Genomic DNA, 14,869 nt, shown 5'->3' with positions numbered 1-14,869 from the left:
TAAATTCACTGTTCACTTAAGAGATTCCTACACAATAAGCAAAACTGGCTATCTTAAACTGACATACTGACAGTTGCTTTCCTCTTTATCACTGGTAGAGGACATCCAGATGCAAACAATTAGAATTTTTATGCATTTGGAATCCTGAAATGGTAAACACATTTCCCTATGTGAGGATAGGAGGATAAGTCTTCCATACATCAGATTTTTTATATCCACTTGTTCTCTCACCCCAAAAAAATGTGTCGCTGATATAATGACAGTTACACATTGATGCATACTTACTTTTCAGAGAACACTTTTAAGTTTGCATTTAATGGATCAAACAAATAGAATATAGAAGGATCCTAAACACGTAAATTAATTTAGAAATAACATGAAAAAATTTCTCCCTTTGCAACCCATTATGCAAAGAGCTGGTATTATCACAATTTTTTTGTTAACAGAACTTGGAGCTTATGTCCCATTCTCTATGGCTAGCCTTTTCTTCGGTAGCGGCTTGTGGATTTGACATGGTCATCCGTCATATAAGTAGAAAGAAACTAGAGTGCAACTGAACAATAATCCAGTGCAGTTCCTGGATCAGAACTAAAATTTTGCCTTTCAATTCATCATGCAAATTACTAGACAGAAGCTTTAGCTTAGGGTAGAATCGAATTAAACCAGACAAGGGGCTGAACACATCAGTTATTGTATGATCTTAAACATGGATTTCTCAAGAACTGCCAAGATAGACCAATATATGTTGCAAGCATGCCGAGTTAAGATTCAGGTAAATTATGGTGAGGGAATTAAATGAACATTTTCTGCTTAACTGGTGAATTAATCTCCAAGCCTTTACCAACTTATCTTCACTCTTACTGTTTCTGGCACATAATTGTGGTTATCATGTCATTTCTCATTCATCCCCTGCTATGCCAGTGTTGAATAGCATTAGAAAACAATTGTGTACTAAGAGACAAGGTGCTGAAAGTCAAATGAGGTAGTGAATATAATAGGATAGTTTTTATCTATACAAGGTAAAAATAGCTAATTTCAAAAGAGACGGTCGACTCAAAATCGCAATAGATGGTGAAAATAGCTAAGATCATTGGCTTCGGTCAAGTCCTTTCACTTCACCTGACCTCAAAGGAAAACCATACTACATTATAATAAGCAACAGTATCATTTTCCTCATCATAGTCATGCCCATCAAACTGCTAGCATGGCAGGTCATGTTCAAAACCCACAAAATGAAAAAGCATCCCATGCTAGTGCAGCTGTGCTGCTCATTCAATATTGATACTCTTATGACTTATCATCATGGCACCAGCATGATACAATCTGATATACAAGAAAACACCAGCACGATAGCACCAACAACATTGTATACTAGGAAATGGTTGGTAAACTAGAAAAAACTTTGGTTGATGTACTCACAGATATATATCATTCTGGTGGGAAACAATGCAATTGCTAAGAGAAGTATCCCTTTGAGACATTTTTTATAGTCTTGAAAATTGAAAAGTATACATGTCCTAAGAAATGGTTAAAAAATCCTATGTTAAAAAAAATTTAATTTTTCATTACAAGTAGACAACCTGTTCCTCAGAAGTAGTTTATACTTTATATGGCATACCGAAGCTTCAAATCCAACTTACAGAAGATTGTTAGAGTTAGAAATTGAATTGCAAAATAAAGTAACCAACCAACTCCTGGTAAACCATAAGGTGTCTTGCAAATTATAACTTTCAAGTGGGGCCTGGATCTTCAAAAATCGAAGATTACATATACTCAAGAAAAATAAATACTATAGGAGGATCTTCTAAGGAAACCTACAAACCAGCAATTACTATAGCTTTGCTTAGCTGAGCACCACATCTGATGACCAGAGCAGGTATCATCATTGTGTTTTATACAAGAGTTTGAGATAAGGTATTCATTGGGACATGTTGTCCAACTGCAGTTGAATTTATGTCTTAGCGTTGTTAGCTCACCAAAGGGCATCTATCAAACCAAGATTTTAACTACCATTCAGAACACTCCAAAGAAAGATTTCAAATACTGGATGGACCAGTTTGTTCTGACCAATATCTACCTATTTAACCAACAACAGTCAGCATTTTTTATTATTTTTACATTGATACTAGTGGTACAGGTTGGTATGCAGGTCCATATACTAGTATCAGACTGGTCCACTCGAGTTACTGAAATCAGTATTGGACTGAGATTTAAATCCTTATACCAAACTATATGGACATCATCTAGAAGCCATCAAGATCTCACTAATGTGGAGTTTAAACACAATAATTAGCTTAATTTATTTCTCTTTTTAGTTTCGGTAAGATCCAAATAGCCTAGATATGGGGTTATCCATATCAGTTCTAACTTGATCTAAACCGAATTTGACAAATTCTAATTAGAATATGTTAATTAAGGTTTGAAGCATGCTTGTTTTCATAGTGCTTAGATTCCAACTCTTTTGCCTTTGCTTTCACAGTGCTTTCTGGCACAGTTAGCATGCCTCTTTGGTGGTTGACGCAGGTAAACGATTATTTAATCACCTGTCAGAACCTCCAGTGTATATATACATGGGCATGTGTCAAAACCTTTGTAGCACACTATGTTTTGGCCCACACCAATCCATGTCAATCTTGGCACCAAAATCCTTGGACCTTGGTGAATCACTATGTTTTCATTAATTTGTTTATGATTCAATAACTTACATCCATTTGATAGTTGTATATTTATCTGATGAAATGGTTCACCATAAGATCACAGTTGCAAGCTCTCATAAAATAGGACTGCATTTATTTCTCATTTCATCCACAATTGGTGTAAGGAAAAGATTTAATAATTTGTTTAATTCAAAATTTAGAAGCTTGAAGTTACAAGCTTTCAGCATCGAATCTCATGTATGTATAACACAAAAATAAAATGCAGCAAGCTTATCACCAGGACTTGACCAGATTGTTCAGACCTTATTTAACAAGAGATATGAAAGTTAACTACAACTTATCACTTAGAGAACGCCATATCTCTTTGAGTTGGAACACCTGGCATATATATAAGTCAAAAGTATCAACTTAGATAAGTCAGGACAAAGCTCGTGCCCATAAGCCTCGTAAAAAGCTTACATGTGATGAGGAATCGCATAAGGCTCCCACAACTGTGTTATCAAGGATGTTTTTGAATTCAACTGGAACCTGCACATGTCAAAACAAAGATAGAATCAACATAATGAATCACAAACAAAAAGGGCTATGACACTATTGACATGAATCCATTAAGTTTTGCAAGAAATCATTGTTTGAAGCATTTAATTAACTGCAAATATGCTGGACAGCTAATGTCACATGTGGCATGATTTAAGTGCTATAAATCAACATTACTATCCATGGTGCAACCATCGATCTCATTTCAAACCTCCAAAGTAGGTGCAAGTACCAGAAAAAAAACCGTAGGAAAGAAGGGGGATTGCCCTGGAAACTAAAAGACAAGTTTTTGTGGGAAACAATGCAATTGCCCCAGAAGCTATTGTATGCATATAAAAGCATTTACCAGATTGTGTGCACCATACAGTAGTGACCAAGATTCAATAAAAGATGGAACACACCCAACACTATATCATTAGGCAAATAACACAGCAAAAGGTGTCGTAGACATAAGTTGGACTATCAGATACAAGGTGTCATAAACCAACAATGTATTCAATGAATATCAGTCAGTACCATTGTTAATAAGGCTGTACCAAAGTGAGGCAAGTTACCATATATGTAACTGAGTGATGCCCAAAGTAGCAGGCCAAACTTTTTTTTCATATTTTCTTCTGTTCAACTCTTCCCTCTAACTTCTTCCATATTAAACACCATCTTTTTTTGCTGATGTACTCTTCCATCTTTATATATGTGTAAATAAGAAACAATCCCAACTTGACATGAGAAAGCAACATCAACTGGAACCAAACACAGAGGATAGTCAACTAGTTCCAAGCAGCTGTCCTTATTTCCAGCAGGGTCCACGAATGATGTCTAATTAAATGATGATGTGGCAGCCATACAGATGCCTAATCAGCAACATTTGGACCCAAAGATGATGTTGACCAAAGATAGCAGCTCGGCACTTGGTTTGTAAAATTGATTTTCTGAAGGTGATTAGAAAAATCAGTCGTTAAATGGTAGGAAGGAGTCACAAGCCTATTCCTAACTCATCAAGGACTACTCAGATAAGGAATCTATTCCAAGTCAAGCTGGGAATGAAATTATTCCAGGGCAAGCTTAAAGCTTTCTAATTCTAGAAGCCGGGAATTAGAAAGATTTCAAGAGCTTAAAGCAACTAGAATTAGTCATAAGGAGCTGAACCGATTAGGAGAAACTATCACTATTACAATCAGGAAAGGAGAAGGTGGTGATACTGTAGCACTATTGCAGCATGGAAATAATATGCTATTCCTGCTATATCTCTTAAAGAATCATAGACTAGGTAGATTCCCATTTAGATTAGGAGTTTTTGGATAAATAATAGCCCTGTAAATATAGATGATTGCATGTGTTTGAAGACTATTCCTGTCTTTGTTATCCTTCTTTCATAACATAAAATTTTTAGTTATAGGACTTTCAAACAAGCTTGGGGCTTCTCCGCCTCGAATGGAAGAAGCACAAATTAGAATTTTCACTACTAACACTTGAGTTCATCAAAAGAATTGACAGAATCTTTGTCTTAAAAATACCATATTTAACTTTCAAATTTCTTACAAAATACAAAATTGACACATCAAGTTAAACTTTATACTTGCTTGTTTCTTTTGCAAATAATATTATCTTGATGTTCCTTGAATCCTTCTGCAAATGTTTACTAAAAATTTGAAACGACTGATATTGGAATGTCATACTAGAAAATACCTAATCAAATTATGATATAACTGGGTAAGGCATCATACATTGTCCCTTCCCAAACCACAGATTGTGGTACACCCTTTTATTTTAGCATATTATGATATTGGAACGTGACAGAGACTTGAATCGTCGTATCTAGTTCCTTGAGAATATATAACTTCTATTTATACAAGCTGTTTTAAGCAAATAGAGAATGGGAAAATTTTGACATATTATATACCATATAACTAGACCAAACGGGCACCTTGGAATCTATTGAAGGAGTAAATTAAAGCTTAAAGCCATATCTTTTTTGCTAATCCAACCAAACATGAATTGTTTCGCTTTTCTGAACACAATGCATCACCGACTCTAATTAGTATGCCACATGCACATCATTCTGATTTCTTCCAACTTAGACATATATGTCAGAAAAATAAGTCTAAACATCATAGATACTTCTAGTTTGATATAACTTTTAATGCTAATTAAAGTTGAAGATAAATATTGTACATGAAACATGTTTCAGAAAACAGAATACCCATTTTCCAACCACAAGGTTCATGATATATCAGGTCTCTGGGTATACAAAAATGGTGTTATTTAACATCTTACCTCACCCAAATTGTTCAAAAGATAAGAGAGGATACGCAATGTGGCAACCCTCATTGATGGACTACAATCAGCAGTCTCCAGCTGAAAGAGGAAAAAGAAAAGGAATGAAATAACAACAAACAACTTGATACAATTCCATGAAATTAAAAGCTATACCAAACCTTTCTACCCAGAAAACCCAAAAAGCTGCGTTGAGAAGACTCGGTCAACTGGTCTGCTATGCCAACCCGTAGAACATATAGAACACAGGCCTTCAAAATCAAGATATAGTTTTAGGCTTTGCGCTAAGCAAGAACAAAACAATATGAAATCAAACATATGATATAATATTTTGCAGATCTTGTTTTTAAGATTGACAGCTTAGGTATCAGCAGATCATGTTTAGTGGATGTCATATTGATACAAACATGTCTTTGAAGCAACAAATCATGAAACATTCAGGACAAAGCAGGGAACATTTTGTCCTGCTTAATGATACTTGTATCCAGATAACCAAATGGAAGTCAACCAACTGTTGACCAACCCAGAAAATGTAAATTTAGAGTATCTGAATGTATATGTTGTTCCAATAGCCACTCAATAACTATCTCTGTTGAGACATCCTAGTTGTTAATGTAGGCCTCATGTTTGAGTCCACATGAGGGCATCTTGTACACGGTTTAATGTGACGAATAAATATTACTTTTAAAAAAATGTTCAATTACTCATATAAAATAGGCCTATAGCCATGTGACCTAGAATGCTTAACTTCATGATATTAGTAGTGAGCAACCTAACCTTATATATCAACATAACTCCTTGCACTTCCAATATGGACCCAATCAGAGCATCAAGGCAACGCAATCCCCTTCACTCAAAGGACTGACATCTTCATCGAGGCCCAACACATAGCCTGTTTGTAGTACAACATTTGATTATACCAAATCACAATCTGACCAGACAGGTCCACTACCTTGGAATGGCTTTTAAGTATGATTCATCTTACCGGTCTGTACCAATGTATCGATTGACTATCGGTACGATATACCGAACCGTACTGATGTATCAACACAATGCACGATGGGGCATACCAATAAACCGATATGTGCCGCCCGTATTTGTCCTTTATCAAACTGGTACATACTGCTCATACCGAGTGGTACACTACAATACGATGAACCCTGCTTTTAAGTATATGATTGATTCACCCTATTTTATTTGAAGATTTAGTTTGTTAATCTGTTATTAAAAAGAGTAGCAAAAGGTATAATATCTGATGGAAAGTGGACATCACAAAATGTATAATCCTGGAAAGAAGAAAGACATTATTAGAAACGGTTTAGATATGGAGATCAATGCTTGAATACTTAAGATGATACTTATAGTTTGCATATAACTTTGTCAACATGTATATGATCATTTAAAAGCAGAGACTGTGACCTTGGTACTTCAAGAAAACAAAGGATCAGAAACCTAAATAGACCAGGTCCACAACCAAGCCCTGTCTATCATTTGGTCACTCATTAGGCACTTCATTATGAACCCGATCCATCAAGTATATTTCCTTCGAGATAAAAGAAAATTCTTCTCTAGTCAGGATTTTTCCTTTCCTTGATGAAGGATAGCATGGATTAAACCCTTTGATATGAGCCAGACAAATGATAGAAATATGTGATGTGCTAAGGAAATGAATGATGATACTCACTGGGTACTTTCAATACATGTCAGATTCTTCAAAACAATCTTAGATACATAAACCACTTACACTTGTGTTAATTGTTGACATTTGCATCTAATACTTATGTCACCATCAAACATGTTCAATACAGGTAAAATGTATGGATTCTGGAATTTTGACGTAATGTTTATAATGTCCTTAATGTTTTGATAGTTGTGTGAATGTTTTAAATTGCATACATGATGATCGTTTATTATTCAAAATTTCAAACTGTATGTAATATTTTTAACATATTAGATTTATAATGCATATTTATCATTTGCCGCGTCTACTTGCAGTGCTCTACTTTCTATGATTTGGCATTCTAACATGCTGTCTGATGTCACATTTGTGTCCTTTCTTAATAAGCTTTTATTGGGTTTCTTATAGTGAAGACAGAGGGTTTCCTTCAAGTTCTAGGATCTAGCAAGCAACTTAATAGGAAACAAAAGTGAATCAGGCATATAGTAGAAAATTATATCTCAGTGAAAAATATGATTTAGTTAACTATACAAACAAATGTCAAGCAGACCAAAAACTACCCAAGGTTGTGTTGCATCTCTTCATATAGATAATTATCCAAACCTAATACAGTTGTGGAAACTTTCATAGACAATTAAATCCATACGACGGATGAAAAGTAACTTCAAATTGAGCTACACGAGAAGACTCCTGTTATCGAGGAGCAAAAGAATACCAGCACGTGAGGATCAGCAAAATCATTCCCTTTAAGAATGTCCATCACAACTAAAGCAAAATTTTGAAGTTCACTATCTGGGATATTATACTTGTGATGAAGAACCTGCAACATGTAATACCACAGTGGAGATAAACACTAAAGTACGGATTCAACCAAGCAGCCAGCAAATTTAAGAGGCACTTTCACAATTAATTATAAGAATATATGTTAAGTAATCCAAGAAGAAATGTAAAAACAAGAATCATTCTGAAGTAATATCCAATAAAATAGTTAATACAGAGTACAAATTGGCTCACATTCAGAATAAAAGATCATGCTGAAAAAGTAGAGAATTTTGTATATTTCTTCCTTTGACAAGGACAACAGTGATTCACAACCAGTTGAACAGAGAAACCACAAAGAGGTAAACAAGTCAAAAAACTAGCAATGTGTAGAAGAAAATTATGTCTAACAAAGGATAAAATGATTATGTACCTCTTCCTAACATTAATTATCTGAGTATGAGCTACAATACTTCTTCATAACATTGATAATATGGGTATGAAACTGAATTAAAACTATGATACCTGGTCACAGATAGCAATGTGAATAAGCTCCCTGACCACAAAAGGAATTAGGAAACATGGAATAAGCTTACCTGTAGAAAAGATACCCATGATAATGTGAGGCCAACCCAAAGGTCCTTTGCACGAACTCCGCTTGCTGTAAACAAAAAGGAGAAAGAAAAGTGCAAAAAGTGAATATTAGCAGATATAGAAAAATACAATCAATTGAGTAGAAATGGTCATATTTGATAGAGTTTTTTGCAGAGAACAGTCAACAATTTGCTCAATGAAATGTCAAACAACTGCCTCTCAAAGTTCAATAAGAAAAAAAGAACACATATGAATATCCAATATTCACATAAAAATGTTTTCTTGGTTTCCTTTATGCTACTTTCCTTTGTACCATCTACATATCATAGGTTGTGAACTGAAAACAAACCATATAATGGTAAAGAGTGACTTGGAGATTCTTACAGGTGTTAGTCAGATAATTGTATTTGTTGTAGTGATACCAGATACAAGCTGTTATGCAAGATCACACAATTTTGTAGTCACTAGAATAATTCTTTCAAATTAGCATCCTTCAGAAACGACAACTTATCCATGGTAAAATCCTGGTTGTTACTGCTGTAACAACCCTAGTTTGATCCCACATCAGAAGTGAGAGAAGTTTGCAGTTAGTCTATAAAGACTGCCACTAATTGGGCTTAAGCATGTCAGACCATATGACTCTATGAATATCAAGTTAATAGATTATCTATCCCATTCTATTTGAGTCATGACAAATGGTATCAAAGTTGTCTTAGTATTTGATAACAGGGGCCTAAGTAGGAAAGGACCACCCATAGAAAGCATTGAAGGCACATCAAAAATGTGAATTATTGTGCTGAGCATCATGTGCTATGATTTGATTCTAGGATATGTTGACTCTCAACGAAGACGTCAAACCCTTAAGTTGGAGAAATTGTAACAACTTTAATTTAATCTTACATTAGAAGTGGGACTGTGGGAGAAAACTTGAGTTGATCTACCACTTAAGCATTTAGGGCCACATGGTTTTAAGCTTATCAAATTAATGGGTTATATATACCATTCGGCCAAGTCTAAACAACGACAAAGCATATCATCAATCCCACACAAAATTTGGACTACTCAACCATCTCTTCCAAGCATTAAAGGTATCTTCATGCATGTGCCAGCAGCCCTTTCTTTCTTTTCTATTCTTTTCTTTTCCTTGCTTTGCTTAGTAATGAAATCGCTGTTTTGTACATTATTGCAGCAAAGAATGACAAGATATTATCTGCTTTTTACAAAAAAAAAGATATTATCTGCTAACAATACACAGAAATTCTGAACACAAGTTACAAAACACTAACAGATCACCGACTAATCAGATTTTAGTACATTAATTTTATAAAACAATATTCACAACTGTATATCACTCATTTCACATGCAGCTATCATTTCACTCCCCATTAATCTCAACTAGATTCCAACAGTGCACCTCAATTTGCACAACAACAACAGAACAAATAGAACAGAGAATAAGAATCAGAATAACTGAAGCAGTGAAAACCTATAGGTCAATCAATAAACAATAGAACATAGTCACACAATGTAACAAGAATTCATGAATAACAAAGTTAAAATGAAACATGTTAAACTAAAAAGCAAAATCTCTCTGAACCAGTTCAGGACTACAGTCAACAATTTAAACATTTAAACACAACTCCAATGGACACACATTGCTGAAATACATGCATGCACGCCAAAATCATAAAGTATAACTCAAGCAAGTCAAGACTTAAAGCCTATCAGCCAGCACACATGCAAGTCAAGTAACCAAATTCGTAGCAGAAGTCTGTGGAATGCAAAAAATATATATAAGAGTTCTTTTTTATTTTGGACAGTAGACGGAGCTGGAGCAAAGGCAGAAGCAATGCCTTGACATGGCAAGAGGTCGTGCTGACCACCATCAGCAAAGCACAACATCATTAGGCGATGCCACCACAGACTTGATGGCAGAGCCCAAATGGGAAAATAGGAAAGGAAAGATATTAAGAAGTGCCTACCTGTATAACATCTGGCTTAGTTTTATACTAATCTGTCAAATTTCAAAAATTAGTCATGCCAAAAATCCTACCAAAGGCAAATCTAGTCGACAGGGAGCTTACCTTCAAAATTAATGTGTATGTAGAGAACATCTACAATATTAGTTTATTTTCTCTCGCAACCAAGAAACAGATGTACAAATTTTAGCTAGGCTTGGTGGAGCATCTAGAAGAAGAGGAACATGACCAACCAAATTGTAGGGAGAGCATTTATTGCAGAAGCATAAATAAGTCATGCCAAAGAAAGGAACAATCAATCTTTACCTCTAACAAATGGTAATATAAAGTGCTTTTGCAAACCATCCTCCAACATCCGTACAGGAGCTGGACCTTTATTCCCTTGTTGTTTCACCTAAAAAGATACGTTTTCTCAAATTTTACCTCATGTGACAAACTTCAAAATATAGTGGTTGCTGAATTACCTGTGCCTCAGGATTCATTGCAAGAGCAAGCAAACCACCCAAGGCTTCAGCAAAAGCATCCCTAACAGATGAAACAGGATCATCAAGAGCCTAACCAACCAAAAAGAGGACAAGGTTGAGCAAATGGATAGATTAAAGTTATGCATAAAAAAATGTTAAGGGAAAAAATCATGAACCAATTTGGAGAAAGAGACGGCATACTTTGAGGCAATACAAAATAGAATTTTCAAGCTCTGTGATTCCTAATCCAGGTCCACCTATACTGGCAAATGCCTTCAAGCATCTTGCTGCAGCCATTCTAACGATGAATGATTTGTCACTTACACCAACACGCATTACCATGCGGTATGCTTCTGAATACGCCGTAGAGGGACCACTTCCACCACATCCTTCCAATGCATTCCCAAGCATTTGTAATGCATCTTTTCTAACAAAATCCTGAAGTTATGGTTTAAAAATTATAAGAATTGCTTAGGAAGATAAACATATGCTTTCTATGTGGAAAAAAAAAGAATAATATAAGAACAAAAACTGATGGAAGATCCTAAACTAGAATATGAACCCATAAAGCCTTAAAAATCAATATCAAGAAATTAAGAACATCATGATAACCAATAAAAACAGCAATATCAAATAAAAAAAGTAGATGCAAGCATGAATCAACACAATGATGCCATATACATCAGTGATCTAGTCAAGATCTAACCAATCAAACAATTACAGATCTATAAACTAAATCTATCTTTGGTGAGCCAGACAATTAATTCTAATAATTCTTGCTGGGATGCAGAGGGAAGGGGTTTGATTTACAGAAGAATCAGAAAAACAAGAAAAGAACATATGCCAATGGTCCGTATCTAACTAATCAAAACAATAACAGATTCATACACTATATGTTAGTTTGGAAACTTGATAGACAATTCTGATTATTAATGCTAGATAAAGGTAAGAGCTTTGATTGATTAAAGAACAACAAACAAAAAGAACTAATCCAATTGTTTAAGCAATTTAATTTTTAACTGTAATAACCATAAGTAGAACATACCACTATTATATTTGCATCTGATAAACAGATTATTTTTGGCTACCCAGAATAATCAAGATGTGCTCACATTTATATAAAATAACCTGTCGGCCGCCTAACTAATTGGGGTAAATATATATTATATACAGCCTTCTGCCAAACCCATCTTGAGAATAGCTGCTTGGAAATCCAGAACCTCAATTAGCCTATGTCTGTCCTCATTTAAACATCTTTGTCAGAGACCAGGAGTGTAGTTAGTGATTAAAAGAAACTAGAAAAGAAAAAAGATAAATATAGAGAGAAGGGAGAAGAACTAATGGACCACCTTGTTCAACCTAATTAAGACTCATTTAGGAGTCACTAGAAGCTGTTGTGTCAATCTATTAAAAGATGATGATGATTAACATCATTCATGACCTGCCATCAAGTTCACCAAAAAAACAAAACAGTATGACAATTCTGTTTTGAACTCTAATTCATTATTAGAACCTCACATTTTCAAAAATTACTTCATGCTCCTGAACATTTGTTCCAACCTAATTATACAATTTACCCACACACAGTGATTTAAAAAGTGCTAGGCGCCAAAAGGCGCCAAGGTCCAAAAACGTCCGAGGCGCTAGGCGCTCGCCCGAGCGTAGCGAGACGCTAAAATATAAAAATATATAATATAATTAATAAATATAATTATTTAAAATTTTAAATAAAAATATTCTATTAAATTAAGAAAATCTAAGATACAAAATCATAATGTCACATTAACAAAAAGTTTCAAATTTCAAAACAATAAAATTTTACATCAAAATAAAAATTAACAACATTAAAATCAAAATAATATAATATTAATCTATTAACAGTATTGAAAATTAATCATTTAAAAATTTAAATAAACTTAATATTAAGAGTATACTGTATACTGAGCCTGACGGAGAAACGAGGAAGCGGCAAGCGGCGACAGCGGCAGCGGGAAAGAAAAAGGGAGCAGGAGGCGCGAGCAGCGGGAGGGCTCGCGAGAGTCGCGAGCAGCGGGAAGGCTCGCGGGAGGCGCGAGCAGCGGGAGCAAGAGCGACGAGCAGCGAGATCGGGAGCGGCAGCGACAGCGGGTTAGGGTTGGGTAAGGGTTATATCGGTTTAGTTGGTTCAACCAACTAACAACCGAACCAGGACCGAACCAGACCTAAAATCCTGGTTCGGTCACTTGGTTTACCCAGGCGCTCGCCCGAAGCGCCCAGCGCCTGGGCTCGGGCGAGCGCCCAGGCGGCGCCTGTTTGAAGCGCGCCGCCTGGGACATTAGCGAGGCGCTCGGGCCTCGTCTCGCCTCGCCCGAGCGCCTAGGCAAGCGCCCGAGCGCCTCTTTCAATCACTGCCCACACATCAACTTTTGTCACAAAGACTAACCTAAACCTTGGGTTTAGTTAACCAAGAAATTATAAATTTTAATCTAGTTTCACTTTGTGTAAATTTGCAATGTTACTTTAAACCCTAATTTGCACAAATAAAGAAAAAGAACCCTTTAATTGTTACATTCTTTACTAAACAAAGAAGATGCCTTGCCCTTGCCAACATGCAATGATGGCTGCAATACAAAACATGGAGATAGAGAAAATTGCTAAAGGGAGATGGGGAATTGACAACCAACAGATAGGTGACCAGTGATGAAGGAATAGAAAAGAAGGGAGAGGATAAAAGGAACAAAAAAGGAGGTTATTTTCTCTTTTTAATTTCAAAAGATACTTGCAAATGGGTAAAACAAAAAAATTACCTAATTATTGCCCCCTAGTTTATGGCAGTGTATTACCCAAAGTGCAATTAATCTGTCAACTTCAGGGGACAGGATGTAATTTTCTGTAATGTGAAGTTCAAATATCACAAAAGTAGCCTTTTTAAGATGAAATGCTCACTTGTTAAAAACATAGATGGTGCAACAAAATCGGCAACCACATACTCATAGTATCCTAACCATATGGGGATAAATACATAGAACTTTTACAGCCATCAAATAGATCTTTTACAGCCATCAAACTGTACTGAGGGAAATGTCAACAGAGAATGGTCTAGCCAATAACACAAATACCAGTTCAGCTAATTGTCCAACTAATATCAATCATATTTCCCAATAATACAACTAGAATTCATGTTAGATACTCACCAAATGGATAAAAATTATAACAAAAATCTGATGCAATTCAAAGAAGAATTTTTTATGGGATTAGTAAAAACCAAGGAATTATCAAACTTGAACCCAAAATTAAATTTTGTATATCGAATGCAATTACCACAAAGAAACTACCACATTGCCCCACCCCCATGTTGCATTTGGGGAAACACATGGAAAAATTACTGAAAACACACAAAGAGAACAAGAAGGGGTAAAAAGATGCATGCCACCAATACAAGTCCAAAAAACGATGAAACCAAACTGATAAAAATTCCAGTAAAACAACAGAAGATGTAAAAATGCAACTCAACACCGACGTTCTATTCCAAGCATCATTTGCAAGACCCATCTATGACCTAAATCATGGATTAAAATTTCAGTCAGGTACTGACACTAGCTGGACTGATACAGTACCAACGTCATACAGTGTATTGAGTGTCAGTATAGATCAGTACCGATTGCCAACATTGTGTCAGTATAGATCGGTACCAATTGCTAACACTGTGTCAGTATAGATCAGTGCCAATTGCTAACATTGTGTTGGTATAGATCGGCACCAATCGGTAACATCTAGAGAATCTGGACCACTATAAGCAAAAAGAGACAAACAGAACAACATACCGGGGAGGAGGCAATCACACTGACGACAACCCAGAGGAGGCAGTGACAGAGGTAGGGAGAAGGCAGTGATGTCAATGGGAGGAGGCAAAGGCGGTAGAGCCACATGCGAGGGAATTCAGGAATC

The 14,869-nt window shown here is 35.7% G+C and overlaps 1 protein-coding gene across 11 annotated transcripts in view; it reads right to left on the bottom strand.

The window, feature by feature from the left end:
* LOC103986806 (protein SWEETIE) overlaps window positions 1-14,869 on the bottom strand; it is an 82,781-nt gene that overhangs the window by 61,278 nt on the left and 6,634 nt on the right. For 10 of the 11 annotated variants that reach the window (XM_065186112.1, XM_065186109.1, XM_018827852.2 and 7 more), the window contains exons 4-11: window positions 11,144-11,380; window positions 10,943-11,032; window positions 10,785-10,872; window positions 8,502-8,566; window positions 7,862-7,966; window positions 5,630-5,719; window positions 5,469-5,549; window positions 3,117-3,185 (exon numbers count right to left, since the gene is read on the bottom strand). In XM_065186112.1, the coding sequence (XP_065042184.1) occupies window positions 3,117-3,185; window positions 5,469-5,549; window positions 5,630-5,719; window positions 7,862-7,966; window positions 8,502-8,566; window positions 10,785-10,872; window positions 10,943-11,032; window positions 11,144-11,380 (825 nt within the window). Of the gene's footprint in view, window positions 1-3,116; window positions 3,186-5,468; window positions 5,550-5,629; window positions 5,720-7,861; window positions 7,967-8,501; window positions 8,567-10,784; window positions 10,873-10,942; window positions 11,033-11,143; window positions 11,381-14,869 lie in introns of those variants that run through there. The other variant, XM_018827851.2, reaches the window with a different exon arrangement.

Source organism: Musa acuminata, chromosome BXJ1-6, assembly GCF_036884655.1.
Source record: "Musa acuminata AAA Group cultivar baxijiao chromosome BXJ1-6, Cavendish_Baxijiao_AAA, whole genome shotgun sequence".
In the NCBI taxonomy this organism is placed as follows: Eukaryota; Viridiplantae; Streptophyta; class Magnoliopsida; order Zingiberales; family Musaceae; genus Musa; species Musa acuminata.
This window is presented reverse-complemented; position numbering and strand designations above follow the sequence as displayed.